This window comes from Mesocricetus auratus, unplaced genomic scaffold (assembly GCF_017639785.1).
Source record: "Mesocricetus auratus isolate SY011 unplaced genomic scaffold, BCM_Maur_2.0 Super-Scaffold_4256, whole genome shotgun sequence".
In the NCBI taxonomy this organism is placed as follows: domain Eukaryota; kingdom Metazoa; phylum Chordata; class Mammalia; order Rodentia; family Cricetidae; genus Mesocricetus; species Mesocricetus auratus.
The window spans coordinates 68,447,837-68,463,467 of NW_024429182.1; the positions used below are offsets into that span (position 1 = coordinate 68,447,837).

The following is a 15,631-nucleotide window of genomic DNA, read 5'->3' on the forward strand; positions in this document are numbered from 1 at the left end:
AGGGTCAGCATAATACTGAGTTCAAACACTAGGATTATAGGTGTAAACCACAGCACCTGGCAGAAAAATACCTGGAGTCTTAAAAATACTGGATGCCGGGCGGTGGTGGCGCAAGCCTTTAATCCCAGCACTCGGGAGGCAGAGGCAGAGGCAGAGGCAGACGGATCTCTGTGAGTTCGACACCAGCCTGGTCTACAAGACCGAGTTCCAGGACAGCCTCCAAAGCCACAGACAAACCCTGTCTCAGAAAACCAACAGAAAGACAGACAGATGCAGAAATCTCTTACCATGACACTGATAATGGGGACAACCTGGACTCACCTGTGGTGCTTGTTTAGCACCTGGAGCTGTGCCAAAAGCTATACCTGTCATTTGTCTCTTTCAAAAACCATAGACCATAGGTTTTATAAAACAGCCTCCCATAAAATAAATTTGGAAGCCTGGGAGATTAAGTAGCCCAACCTCAGAGCTGTTCTCTGGGAGCCACTCCGTCTGGTACTTCCACTTCTCCTATGGTTCTAAACCTGACAATTTCTGAGGGTGTGGGAAATAACAGAAGAACTTTCTGGGGGTTAAGATGGCTCAGCAGGTAAAGGCAGTTGCCTGAATATGAGCCTTGGAATCCAAGTGCAGGTGAAGAGAGAGAACTGACAAAGTTGTCTTCTGATTTCAAAGCAAAAGAATTGCATTCATGCTTCTTTCCCTCACCCATATATGCACACACATACACAAACTAAAGTTTTTAATTAAAAAATAAACAAGCGAAACCCTTTGTCATGAACCTAAACTTAGGAAAGCTCACTGCAACTAAATGTTTGTGGAAATATGCGTTAACTTACCCAGCTGCCCAAAGATCAAGGAAATACTATGCTGTGTGATAAACATGGAGCAACCCCTCTCTACCCTTCCCAGCAACAGACTGCTCTCCACTCTGGGCCTTTCAAAAATAAAGCATACAACTTGAATTACGACTTGCAAGCTTGCTAGCACATAACCATCCCAACTTCACATGTATGATTAAGCTACTCACCACGGCTCCTTGTTTCACACAATACCCGGCTTTGATAATTGCACTGTCTGGAGGTGGCTTAGGAGCAAAGTAAGGAAGATGGCTTTGTGACCGTTTCAAATTGTTTCGGTCAACAATTTCACCACATTCGTTTACTTCTTCTTTCTAAAACAAAGCAAAAGACATTATTTTCTTGCTTTAAAATATACTTCGTTTAATGCTGTCTTAGAAAATCTTAAAATCTGCGACACTCAATCAGACTTTCCATAGTTCTGCAAAACTTTCTTTAGTGCTTTTCCTTGGGGTTGGGCTTTTATACTGAAACAATTTAAACAGATTCATAGGAAGTTACAATAAATATAAAAAGTAGCAGAAGTCCTGTATACTCTTCAACCAAATTCTTCCCAAACGGGAAGGGCATATTTCCAGAGTACGTTACACAAACCAAGCATCCATAAATTCGATTCAGATTTCAATAGTTACATAGTTTGTCCATATGTAATACTGCCACATGTAGCTGCTTGTTGTGGGATATTTGACACTGTGTGAAGATATATTGCTGTGATTGGTGTAAAAAAGAGCCGAACAGCCAACAGCTAGGGGGACTTCCGGGAAGAGTGAGGAAGTTGGAGAAGATAATTGAGCACAGGGGAGATGCCAGGAGACAGAGAGGAAACAGGAAGTGAAAGTTGGAAGAGAGCTAATGACACGTGATAGAGTGTAGATTAATATAAATGGGTTAATTTAAGTAATAATAGCCAGTTTGGAACAAGCCTAAGCTATAGGCTGAGCTTTCATAATTAATCATAAGTCTCCATGTTGTCATTTGTAAGCTGGTGGCCCAAAGGAAAGTCCCACTATAAGCTGCACAATAATCGCCATAATCAACACAAAGAACTGCTCACTGCCACAGGGTCTGCTTGTGACTGCCCTTGTAGCACTGCTTCACAACCATTCATTTGTTCCCAACACAGTAAAAACTGTCACTCAACAGAACTCTCTGAAGGCTCATTCAGGTGGCTCTTGGGGTCATCAGTTCATCATCTGTGCTGCTATATCCAGAGCTGTGGGTGTACCACCATACCATGCTACTGACCACCTAACCCAGTTAACAGTGTGTCTTATTTACAGCTTCTGGCTACTAGGAATGAAGCTCTTATAAGTATCCACGTACAGGGTTTTGTATGACCATAATTACCTACTTCTTTAGAATAAATGCTTAGGAGAGTACTTACTAGACTGGAGAGTAATTACAAATTCACTCAAAGATGACAACAAAAAAACTACCACACTGAATTGTTTTTTTTAATTATCTATTTATTACATACACAGTATTCTGCTTGCATGTATGTCTGCATGCCAGAAGAGGGAACCAGATTTCATTATAGATGGTTGTGAGCCACCATGTGGTTGCTGGAATTTGAACTCAGGACCTTCGGAAGAGCAAGCAGTGCTCTTAACCGCTGAGCCATCTCTACAGCCCCCTGAATTGGTTTTTTTTAGAGTGGCTGAACTGTTCTATTTACATCTCCACCAGCAATGGATGAGAGGCCCAAGCATCTCTGCTCAGGTATAATCACTCACTGTATCCTTAGTTCGAATTTCTTTAAACTGGCTACAAATGGGGACCATCTCTCCTAGTGCTTATTAGTACATATTTCATTTTTGGGTGAATTATCTGTTTATGAATTTTGTCTATATTTAAGGATTTTTTTTTGGTTTGCTAATTATTGGGCTTTAAGAGTTTTTTTTTTTCCTCTGTAGATAAAAGTCCTTAGTTGGATAAGGACTTGTAAACTTTTCTTCTAGTCTCTTTTTTGTTTGTTGGATTTTTGGTTTTCAAGACAGGGTCTCTCTGTGTAGCCCTAGCGGTAGGAACTCATTCTGTAGACCAGGCTCGACTCAAACTCAGAGATCCACCTGCGTCTATCTGAAAAGTGCTGGGATTAAACGCATGTACCACCACAGGTGGCTAGTCTATCTTTCCTATTCGTCCTCTGAACAGGGCCTTTGACAAAACAAGCATCTGAAATACTGATGATGTGCAGTTATCAATCTTCTCCTTTATGGACAATGTACCTGATGCCAACTCTAAAGGCTCTTTGCTTAATTCTTGACCTGCAAAATTCTCCCATGTTGCTTGTTCTTCTCTTGGCTCTCTCCTCTTGCTCTTCTCATACCCTCCTCTTACTCTCCCCCCCTTTCTCTCTCTCTCTTCTCCCCTCCTCCCCTTTAATAAGCTCCACGTGGTTAATGTTAAAAAAAATATTCTCCCATGCTCAATCCTGAAAGTGCTAAGTTTTTATGGTTTTGTTTTTTTGTTTTGTCTTTGAGACAGCACTTTTCTGTGTAGCTTTGGAGCTTGTCTTGGAACTAGCTCTATAGACTAGGCTGGCCTCGAACTCACAGAGACAGAGGCCTCTGCCTCCCTCTGCCTCCCTTGTGCTGGGATTAAAGGCATGGGTGCCACCACTGCCCACCCCACCCCCATTTTTTAAATTCAACTTTGACCAAAAAAATTTAAAAAGTAACTCTAAACTTCCCCTCGAAGAAGCAGAGGCAGGCAGATCTCTGAATTTGAGGCCAGCCTGGTCTACAAAGTGACTTCCAAGACAGCCAGGACTAAAGATGGCGCCGGCTTCTGCCTACCACCCTCCCGGCTTTCTGAGTAAACAACTCCATATTTGGCCAAGGCTTGGATCCAGGCTTGCTTCCGTGTATGTGGACCTATCTGCTATCGCCAAGTGGCGTGCTAGGGTTGGCTATGCCTAGGCCATATAAGCTGTGGGCTGGCTTTCCCTGGGGTCAGAAGACTGTTCAAGGTTCCTGAATAAACCGCTTGGAGAAGAGTTCCTGTGTCACATCTTCCTTGCTGGTCGAGCCGTTCGCGGCAACTGGTGAGGACTCAGAACTTCTTGTGGTTAGGGCAGTGCACTGGTAAGTCCCCAGGTAAGAGGGGGATCCGCGTCAAGAGTGGGAAAATAACCATGACAAAGTGGGGTAAAAGGACCGAGACAAGAGCGGGGTTTTGTTGCTCCCTCTGTGGATAAAGACAGAGCGTCTTGGGCCTGCAAGAGTGCTGAATGAAAGTAAAAGGAGTAGAGGTCGTTTATGGATCCTTTTCTGCTCCTGGCTATCTGGGTCTTCTGAACGCATTTATCTGGTATTTCCTTTTTGCCTGCTGCTGGGAAACTCAACTTCTCATCCAATTTTTCTGGCTCTAAGTGAGTTACTTCGTTCAAAAAATTTAAAGATTAAAAAAGGTACTCTAAAAAGGTTCTTAGAGGAGTGTGATACCATTGCACCCTGGTTCTCGATCTCCGGGAGCCTTACTATCCCTTCATGGAAAAGCTAGGCAAGGACCTTGATTTTGCCGCAGATCAGGGGATGCTCAAGGCTGGGGTGAGGCCAGTTTTTGGTAAAGAGCTGTCTTGAAGAACAAAAGTGCAGTGAGGCGGTGGAGAATGGACAGGCAGCCCTAGAAATGTTACAGGAAGAGAGGTCTGAACATACAAGCAGTGAAAGGGAGAGCACAAAGGGAAAAGGGGTTTACCCTGACCTTAAAGGCCTGGATGGGATGGATACCTCCGACGCCGAGGAAGGGTCAAAGACAGAGGAGGAGCAGGAACAGCAACAGGTGACATCAGCGCTAAAAGGACTAAGGCTAAAGAAGAGAACAGACAAAGGAGGGCCGTCCAGGGGCATTAGCTTGCCGTCTGCTCCCCCTCCCCTGCCCTATAATGACTCGGGCAGTACGGGTACTGGAGCCTCCCGTTGCCCCCAGGTTTGGCAACAGGTCCAAGCTGACTTGCCGGTGGCATTTCCAGTGTTCACTGACCCACAGAGGCAGATGTATTATGAGCCCTTAGACTTTAAAACCGTCAAGGCCCTGGCGGAGTCAGTGAGAACATATGGGGTCTCTGCATCCTTTACTGTCTCCCTCGTGGAAACCCTCACCCGTCTCTGCATTACACCTACTGACTGGATGAATCTAGCCCGCGCCTGTCTTAGCCCAGGGCAGTACTTAGAGTGGAAGGCATTTTTCAGTGAGTTTGTAGAAGAACAGGCGGCAATTAACCAGACTATGGGTGGTCCCGAAAGAGCTGGCTGGAATAAGAAAATGCTCCTCGGCCAGGGTCCCTACACAGTTCAGCAGACAGGTTACTCCATTCAGGTTAATCAGATTGCTGTTAGAGCCTGGAAATCCATACCCAACAAAGGGGAGGTGACAGGTAACCTTACAAAGGTAGTACAGGAGCCCATGGAGCCATTTGCTGATTTCGTTACCCGCATGATTGAGGCTGCTGAGAGAGTGTTTGGAAATGCCGAGGCGGCCATGCCCTTGATAAAGCAGCTGGTATACGAGCAATGCACTAAGGAATGCAGGACTGCTATCACCCCTTATACAAATAGAGGGATGGAGACATGAACAAAAATCTGCAGGGAACTTGGCGAGCCGCTAACCAATGCTGGCCTTGCAGCCGCAGTAGTCCAGTTAACCCGGGGTGCGAAAGGGAACCCAGGTGCCTGCTTTAGATGCGGCAAAATAGGACATATGAAAAGGGAATGCCCAGAAAGAAAGAGTGAGGGAGACTTAGGAGGCGGCTTTGGCTGTCGGCAGCCCGGTCTACTCTCCCACACCCCAAGAACCGAGGAGAGCCACTACAGGCTCGGCGGGATTGGACCTCCGTTCCACCGCTCAACTCCTATTGACTCCCCAAAAGGGGGTCCAGTTAGTGGAGGCAGATTTTCAGTGACCCCTGGAGCCAGGCACGGTGGGGCTTCTCTTGGGAAGATCCTCCACTACCGTGAGAGGCCTCAGAGTGCATCCAGGGATAATTGACCCAGACTATGCCGGCACAATAAAGATCATGGTAGAATCGCCCAGGGGAGTGACGTTATCTCCCCTGGGGACCGGATCGCCCAGCTTTTGCTTTTGCCCAGTCTCCATGAGCAATTCGCTGCACAGCCTAAGAAAAGGGGGAAAGATTGTTTCGGATCCACGGGGACAGACCTAACTTTTCTGTCTCTGGACTTAAACCAGAGACCAGTCCTAGAACTTGACATAGATGGCAAACGGATTCTAGGCTTACTAGATACAGGTGGGGACAAAAGTATAAATGCTAAAAAAGACTGGCCTACAGGCTGGCCCATCAGGCTTCCTCTCAAACCCTACAAGGGCTAGGTTATGCACAGGCACCGGATATGAGTGCTAGACAATTATAATGGAAGGATGAGGAAGGTCATTCTAGCACTATACAGCCTTACGTCCTGGAACTTCCGGTTTCCTTATGGGGAAGAGATCTTCTTAAAGACATGGGCTTTAGGCTGAGCAATGAATATTCCCCTGCTTCCCAAAAAATGATGAAAACCATGGGGTATCATCCCACTTATGGAATAGGGAGGTACCTACAAGGAAGAAGGGAGCCAATCCAAATGCAGCAGAGAGATTCCAGGCAGGGTCTGGGTTTTTCCTAGGGGCCACTGAGGAAGGAATTCCCATTACTTGGAAGACAGAGGAGCCTGTATGGGTTCCTCAGGGGCTGCTGTCCTCTGAAAAACTGAATGTGGCAAAGGCCCTGGTGGCTGAACAGCTAGCATTAGGTCTTATTAAACCATCTTTGTCTCCGTGGAACACCCCCATTTTCGTTATTAGAAAAAGGTCAGGAAAATGGCGCCTGCTACATGATCTAAGAGCCATCAATAATCAGATGCAGCCCATGGGCCCAGTACAACGAGGGCTACCATTGCTCTCTGCTTTGCCGGCGTCCTGGCATATTATTGTGATTGGTATAAAAGATTGTTTTTTCTCTATTCCTCTTTTTGGAGAGGATAGTGAAAGATTCCCCTTTATCCTTCCATCTCAGAATCACGAAGAACCCAATCAGAGATCCGAATGGGTGGTGTTGCCACAAGGAATGGCCAATAGCCCCACCATGTGCCAACTTTATGTCGGGCAGACCATTAAGCCGCTGAGAAAAGAATTCCCTACCCTAAGATGTTTCCATTATATGGACAATATATTATTGGCTGCAAAAGCGGAAGAGCCACTGGAGAAGGCCGATGTAAAACTAGTGAAATTACTAGAAGGAAAAGGGCTATTTATTGCCCCTGAAAAGGTTCAAAAGGAAAAAATTATACATTACTTAGGTACCAAAATTAATGAGAGTTGTGTAGTTCCACAAAAGGTAGAATTGAGAAAGGATAATTTAAAGACCCAAACGATTTTCAAAAATTATTAGGAGATATAAAGTGGATTAGATGTTTTTTAAGGCTACCGAATTATGGGTTAAAACCTCTGAATGATGTATTGAATGGAGATCCGGCTTTAGATTCCCCTAGGCAGTTGACCCCTGAGGCAAGGCCTGCCCTACAGAGGGTGGAAAAAAGGCTACAAGGTGCCTTTTTACAGAGATGTAGAGAGGGACAACCCATCATTATGTGCATCCTTCCTACTTATTATCAACCTACAGGCTTGCTCTGGCAAGAGGGGCCATTATTGTGGTTATACCCCAAAATATCTCCTGCAAAATTCATTGAGTATTATCCCACTGCAGTGGCAAAATTAGCCTTAAATGGCATCCAACAGTGCTTACAATATTTTGGCACAGCCCCTAAAATGATTGTGGTGTCTTATTCCAGTCATCAAGTCCATATTCTTTGCACCACAATCGATGATTGGGCCATCCTGCAATGCGGATTTAATGGAGATATAGATAATCATTACCCTAAACATCCATTGTTAGGATTTTTCAAGGAACACCCTGTGATTTTCCCAAAGATAACTTCAAGTACACCAATCCCAGGTGCCCCCAATGTGTTAACAGATGGCTTCAAAACGGGTTGTGGAGCCTATATGGTGGGGGCACAACAACCTGTACTGCATCAGTTCCACCCCGGCTCCCCTCAACTAGTGGAGTTAAAGATTGTGATAAAAGTCTTCAAGGACTTTAACTTAATATCTGATTCTGCCTATGTTGTTAATGCTGTAAAAATGTTAGAGGCTGCTGGCCCTATAAAGACCAGTAGTCTGGTTTGTTTGTTGTTTCAGCAGCTTCAAAATTTAATTTGGCGTAGAAAAAATTGCCTTTTTATACAGCATGTTAGAGCACACACAGGCCTTCCGGGTCCTGTTAGCGAGGGCAATGATTGGGTTGATCAATGGACTAGAGTGGAATTTATTTTCCTTGGCTCCATCTTAGATAAGGCAAGAGACTTTCATAGGAATTTTCATGTGAATGCTAAGACCATACAACAAAAGTTCCACCTTTCCCGAGCTGATGCTCGGCAAGTGGTCCTGGACTGCTTTCAATGTGTAATTCATCATCACCCGCCCAGTTATGGAATTAATCCACAGGGGTTACTCCCCCTCAAAATTTGGCAGATGGACGTCACTCACGTCTCTGAATTTGGAAATCTCAAATATGTACATGTGTCTGTGGATACCTGCTCAGGTATCATGCATGTGACACCCTTGACAGGTGAAAAGGCGGGCAATTTTAAAACACATTGCCTTGAAGCCTGGGCTGCCTGGGGCAAACCCAGCCAGCTAAAAACTGACAATGGACCAGCCTACACGGCACAAACCTTTGCCTCTTTCTGCCAGCAAATGGAAGTACAGTTACTCCATGGATTGCCCTATAACCCTCAGGGTCAGGGTATTGTGGAGCATGCCCATCGTACCTTGAAAGAATGTCTAGAAAAACAAAAAGGGGAGAGTAGGCCAAGGCCGCACCCCTAAGGAAAGGCTTTCTCTCACCTTATTCACTATCAATTTTTAAAATTTGGATGCCCAAGGCCACTTTGCGGCTGATAGACATCAGGATCCACATGGCCCAGTCAAAGGGATAGTGAAGTGGAAGGATATTCTGACAGGCCTCTGGCGCAGGCCTGATCCTGTGCTGACGTGGGCATGAGGTTCTGTTTGTGTTTTTCCACAGGACCAGCAAGATCCAGGGTGCCCGAACGCCTGGTCAGAAGGATTCAACACAGAGAACATCTCGAGCGCCAGCATGATAACCCTCCTACTCCTTCTCATGATGAGCCAGCCGGGAATAGAAGCACAAAGATGGGGTATTCTGTCGGTATTCCCTAAGCCCATGCCGGTGATGCATAATGCGAGGGTTTTTCCACACCTATTTGTTTCCAATCGCAGCTTAGATCTCCCCTTTTTACCCCGAGATGAGCAGATTAGCCACATTGAGGATACACGCCATTTTGATTTGCAGGGCAGCCTATGTTTCTCTCTATTAAGTAATACAAGCTCGGGGTGCATTCTCCTCAAGTACCAAGCCGTGGGGGGGGGGGCGGGCAGGCTGGGATGTGTCACAGGGAAGGAATGTATCCTGGATTCAGGGGTGGTGGCCTGCCAAAGAAGGATCTGGTTACCCACCATTCCAACCCATGTTGGCCCCCTTTTTCATAGACGGCCCTCAGTGCCAGGGAAGCCTTCCATGGTCAGGCTACCAGAGTAGGGAGATCATTTGGGCAAAGGAGAATTATTTCTCCTTCTCCCCTGATATAAGTGTAAATAGTTCTCAGGCACCTGTCAATGAGTCCTCCCCACATTGGTATAAGTTAGATGCCTTTAATATTTGGCTGTTATGTGGAATCAATGGGAGTTGTATGGATTTATCTCCTTTGGCAATGGTTGGGGGGGCACTAGGAATCCTACCCACTCCTACAAGAGTGGAGGAGATGTAACCTCAAGTTCCCCCTTTCAGTGGAAGAGCGTTCATAATACCACCTTTTTACCCACCCCTGTGTGCGTTTGGCCGCCATTTGTATGGCTGGTGAGCAATGGTAGCACAAATGCCAGTGAACTCCATTGTAATCAGACCACATGCTTTTATGTTCTGTGCTGGAATGCTACGGCCTTCCCTCTGGCGGTGGTTACCCACTTGCCTCGTTATGTGCCTGTGCCCGTGGAAGCTCCCAGCAGTTGACATTGTTTAGAGAGAAGAGAGATTTTGGCATAACAACAGCCATAGTGACAGCCATCACCGTTGCTGCTGTGAGTGCCACTGTTTCCGCGGTGGCCTTGTCAGGCATGGTGCAGATTGCAAATGTTCTAAATAATCTCTTTGTCAATGTTGCTAATGCATTAGACCTCCAAGCTTCGCTTAATTCGCAGGTCAAAGGAGGTCTTATGATCGTTAATCAGCGCATAGATTTAGTGCAGGAACAGATTGATACTCTGTGGCAGTTAGCCCAACTGGAATGTGAGTGGAGAATGGCTGGACTATGTGTTACATCGGTACAATATCAAAATTTCACTCACGCAGCAAACCTGTCTAAAAGATTGTCTCCGTTTTTATTACAGAATTGGACATCTGAGTTTGAAGATACCATGAGAGAACTCAGGATGGCTATTGTGCATGTGAACTCCACTCAAGTAGACCTGTCCCTTGCTAGCAGCCTGACTTCCTGGTTAAATTCCGCCATGGACCATCTAAAGGAATGGGCGGGCTTGGGGGCGCTTACAGGCCTTTTGGTACTGGTCTCCCTGGTTTGCCTATGGTATATTTGCAAGATTAGAGTCACACAACAGTGTGATGCAGCCATGATCACCCAAGCCTTTACGGCCATAGAGGCAGGACAGTCCCCCCAGGCCTGGTTGGCCGCTATTAAGAACTGAAATTCATCTCCGACCGGGGTGCGAGGCTAAGCACTGCACAAGGGTTTGCTTGTAAGCAGTTAAGCTACCCTCAGAAGACAAGCCCGATTGCATGAAGGTTGTACCCGAGATCCTTCCCCTGGGAAAATAGGTACGGGATGGGTCTGGGTCACCACAAGCGTAGAGTCTGTGGGCATCACCAGCACATTATCCCAGGTCTGCACACCAGGGATCGGGCCTCTATCTTCACCCATTCTGTCTTTAATTAAAGAAGGGGGAACTGTGGAGAGCTGTGACGTGCCGCGCCTTAAAGATGGCACTGGCTTCGCCTACCACCCTCCCGGCTTTCTGAGTAAACAACTCCATATTTGGCCAAGGCTTGGATCCAGGCTTGCTTCCGTGTATGTGGACCTATCTGCTATCGCCAAGTGGCGTGCTAGGGTTGGCTATGCCTAGGCCATATAAGCTGTGGGTTGGCTTTCCCCGGGGTCAGAAGACTGTTTCAAGGTTCCTGAATAAACCGCTTGGAGAAGAGTTTCCGAGTCGCATCTTCCTTTCTGGTCGAGGCAGTCGCAGCACAGGACTACACAGAGAAACCCTGTCCTGGGGGGTGGGGAGCTAGTAGGGGAGGGGTCTACAAAACATCAAAGTCTTCTAAGATCAAAAGACAAAAGTAATGAGAATATTTAACACTGGCAATAGCCATCACTTAAATTCTTATTTCACCAACTATTACTAACTTAATTTGCATTAAAAGTACATTTCCTCATTGAAACCATACAGAGAAGATTAGCATGGTCTCTGGGCAAGGATGACTTGCAAATTTGTGAAGTGGTCCTTATTTTCTTTTCTAAGACAATGCAGGGGTCATAGTAAACAATAAAAGTGAGATGAAAGGTTCTGCTATTACAGGTCCAGTTGCAAAGGAATATGTAGACTTGTGGTCCAGGACTGCATCCAATGCAGGCAGTACTGCATAATTCTCCAGTGTATTTGTAAAACATATTCATTAAAAAATAAAAAAGTGCATTTCCTCAATAGCAATATAAGAAAATTAACTGCATATAAAAGTTTCAGGTTCATTTTTTTAATTACATAAATTTATTTTTCCTAATACCTAGGCACATCAGTACTTTTAAGATACAATCCAGCCAGAGTTGCAATCCTCAGGTTGCACGGAACAACACACACATACACGCACAAGTTTAAAAAAATTACATATATTTGCAGACTCTCACCCAGCATCTTTACTTCCAAGAATGAATTTATTTTGATGTAGACCTGTAACCTCTGCTGCTCAGAAAACAGAGGCAGGGGGAGCTAAGGTTCAAGGCTGATCTGAGCTACAAAGTATATTTGAGGACAACTCTATAAAGAACTAAGATATAGCTCAGTGGTAAGGCTCTAGCATAACATGCATAGGCCCCCAGCATTACTGTTCAACATTTAAGATAAAAGAATGTTTATCACAACATAGGAAAGAAGGAAAGGAAAGGAAAAAGGAAGAAGGGAAGAGAAGAGAAGAGAAGAGAAGAGAAGAGAAGAGAAGAGAAGAGAAGAGAAGGAAGGGAAGCCCTCCATTTGTCTATCAGTAAAAGCTTATAAATCATGGTAAATCCACAGCAGAACCCTGCCGCCATTAAAAGTGATAGAGAATAACTTCTGATGACTAAACACAAAGTTTGCAAAACACTTTCAGAATAGGAAACTAAATTAAAAGCTTTTGTAGTTAATAATTAATTCAGCAAAGACAATCTGCTCAGTTTTGATGAAAATACAAGTGTCAATATGCAGTCATGAGACCTACATTCAACAGAGCATTAATTTGTTACCTGAGTTGGAGTGATGATGGGAACACCACCAACAATATCAGTTCTGTAAGACACTTGCTTCTTGCCACAGTCACCTTGACGACTCAGGCTGTCAGAAACCGGCTGTGAGTCTGACTGCTTTGGTACCTGGAAGAGTGAGGTGGATTATCATGCAACCAAAATTGCACAATTGTATTTGCAACCCTCTCCATCATCACAGCATTTTCAACTAGTTGTCTGTAGATAACGAAAAACTAATAATCTATTTGTATTTATTACGATTCAAGCTCTCAGATTGCCCCAGTCAGAGAGCACTTTAGGATATAGCCATCACCATCAACTGCTGCTGCTTCTGCAGTCATTACTTCCTACACTTCCTCTGTCTCCCCTGGCCAACTCTCAGCACAGCTGAGAAGGAAGCAGAGCTTAGGTGCAGCAGGGAATATAAGTTGAGATGCCTGCTATACTATATTCTAGCCAAGTTTGTGCAATAAAATGAAATAATCACATGTGGCATCAATTACATACTGAGTATGATTTAAAGGACATTTTATTTAGGAATCCTCACAGTCCTTCAGAAATATTAACAATATGAATGACAAACACAAAGGTAAGACATAAAAATGTTTATTTAAAATTAAGTCATTTGCCCATCACCTGTGAACTACAAAGAAACTACTAACACTGTAGTCAAAGGCCCTACATGTTCTAATGTGATTCCGTCCAAGGCAGGGAATATACATAAGCTATTACCCAGGAACATCACTAAACACTGTAATCAGGCTCTATCCCCAGAATGAGTCTCTAGAACATTCCCCTCAAACTGCTTTCAGAAGGAGCAGGTGCTTGAGGGACAGTATTTCACAAAGTACACATCAAGAAACTGTTCCACGTTATGCTCTCTTTGTACATCACACCACATTAACCAATTTGGAGAAGAGCTGGTGTACAATGCAGACAAGGGTTTATTTCAAAGACACGCTTTTCAGAGTACTCAATAAGCACGGGCCATGTGTATGAGAAGATCCCATTCCATTCGTACCCGTGGACATTAACTGTTCATGAGTAAGAATGGCTTATATCATTACCAACAGAATAGAAGAGATGGAAGAGAGAATCTCAAGTGTTGAAGATACATTAGGAGAAATGGATTTATCAACCAAAGAAAACCTTAAATCCAACAAATCCTTAACACAAAACATCCAGGAATTATGGGACACCATGAAAAGACCAAACCTAAGAATAATAGGTATAGAAGAAGGAGAAGAAATCCACCTCAAAGGGGCAGAAGGCATATTCAACAAAATCATAGAAGAAAACTTTCCCAACCTTAAGAAAGACATGCCAATGAAGGTACAAGAAGCCTACAGAACACCAAATAGAGTGGACCACAAAAAAAAATTCCCCTCGCCACATAATAATCAAGACCCCAAACATACAGAATAAAGAAAGAATATTAAGAGCAGCTAAGGAAAAAGGTCAAGTAACATATAAAGGCAGACCTATCAGAATTACACCTGATTTCTCCATGGAAACTCTGAAAGCCAGAAGGTCCTGGATAGATATTCTACCTACACTAAGAGACCATGGATGCCAGCCCAGACTACTATACCCGGCAAAGCTCTCAATCACTATAGACGGAGAAAACAAGATATTCCATGACAAAACTAGATTCAACCAATATGTGTCCACTAACCCAGCCCTACAGAAAATTTTGGAAGGAAAACTCCAACCCAAGGAAGCTAACTACAACCAGAAAAACATAAGCATTAGAGAATCCCTCTCTACCAACAGCCAAAAGAACAAAGGGGCGAAATTCCACCCATAATTCCACCAACAACAACCATCGCAAATCGAAGAAGGATGAGCAATCAATGGTCATTAATATCCCTCAATATTAACGGCCTTAACTCACCCATAAAAAGACACAGACTAGCAGAATGGATTCGAAGACAGAACCCTTCCTTCTGCTGCATACAAGAAACACACCTCACCCTCAAAGACAGACATTACTTGAGAGTTAAAGGTTGGGAAAAAATTTTTCAATCAAATGGACCCAAGAAACAAGCAGGGGTAGCAATCCTAATATCTAACAAACTAGACTTTAAAATAAAATCAATCAAAAGAGATGAAGGAGGTCATTACATACTCATCACAGGTGAAACCCACCAAGACGAAGTGTCTATCCTGAACATCTATGCCCCCAATACAAAGGCATCCACATTCGTTAAAGAAACATTATTAGAACTTAAATCTCATCTAAAGCCCCACACAGTTATAGTGGGAGATTTCAACACACCACTCTCACCACTAGACAAGAATACCAGACAGAAACTCAACAAAGAAGCAAAGGGTCTAATAGAAGTAATGACCCAACTGGGATTAACAGATATCTATAGAACATTTCATCCACATAAAAAAGAATATACCTTCTTCTCACCACCACATGGAACCTTCTCAAAAATCGACCACATACTTGGCAACATATCAAACCTCAGCAGCTACAAAAAAATTGGAATAACTCCATGCATCTTATCAGACCACCATGCCTTAAAATTAGAATTCAACAACAACACAAATTGCAGAAAACCTACAAACTCATGGAAATTGAATAATGCTCAACTGCACCATCCCTGGGTCAAAGAGGAAATAAAAAAAGAAATTAAAGACTTCCTCGAATTCAATGAGAATGAAGACACAACATACCCAAACCTATGGGACACTTTGAAAGCAGTGCTACGGGGAAGTTCATAGCACTAAGTGCTCACATGAAGAAACAGGAAAACAGTTATACCAGAGAATTAACATCACAGCTAAAAGCTCTAGAACACAAAGAAGCAAACTCCCCAGGAGGAGTAGACGCCAGGAAATAATCAAATTGAGGGCTGAAATCAACAAAGTAGAAACCAGGAAAACAATACAAAGAATCAATGCAACGAAGAGTTGGTTCTTTGAGAAAATCAACAAGATAGACAAACCTTTGTCCAAACTTACCAAACAGCAGAGAGTGAACACGCAAATTAACAAAATCAGAAATGAAAAGGGGGACATAACAACAGACTCTGAGGAAATCCAGAGAATCATTAGGTCATACTTTGAAAACCTGTACTCCACAAAATTCGAAAATTTAAAGGAAATGGATGACTTCCTGGACAGCTATCATTTGCCAAAACTAAATCAAGAACAGATAAGCAA

At 44.0% G+C, this 15,631-nt stretch overlaps 1 protein-coding gene and 1 non-coding gene across 11 annotated transcripts in view; one reads left to right on the plus strand and one right to left on the minus strand.

Annotated features, from left to right (window-relative positions):
* Nucleotides 1-15,631, minus strand: part of Plekha1 (pleckstrin homology domain containing A1) — a 63,370-nt gene that overhangs the window by 13,730 nt on the left and 34,009 nt on the right. For all 10 annotated transcript variants that reach the window (XM_040752917.1, XM_040752896.1, XM_005064299.4 and 7 more), the window contains 2 exons: nt 12,458-12,583; nt 1,031-1,174 (listed from right to left, as the gene is read on the minus strand). In XM_040752917.1, the coding sequence (XP_040608851.1) occupies nt 1,031-1,174; nt 12,458-12,583 (270 nt within the window). The remainder of the gene's footprint in view (nt 1-1,030; nt 1,175-12,457; nt 12,584-15,631) is intronic.
* Nucleotides 11,364-11,471, plus strand: LOC121135534. The gene has a single exon (XR_005872640.1). It is a non-coding gene; the product is annotated as a U6 spliceosomal RNA (small nuclear RNA).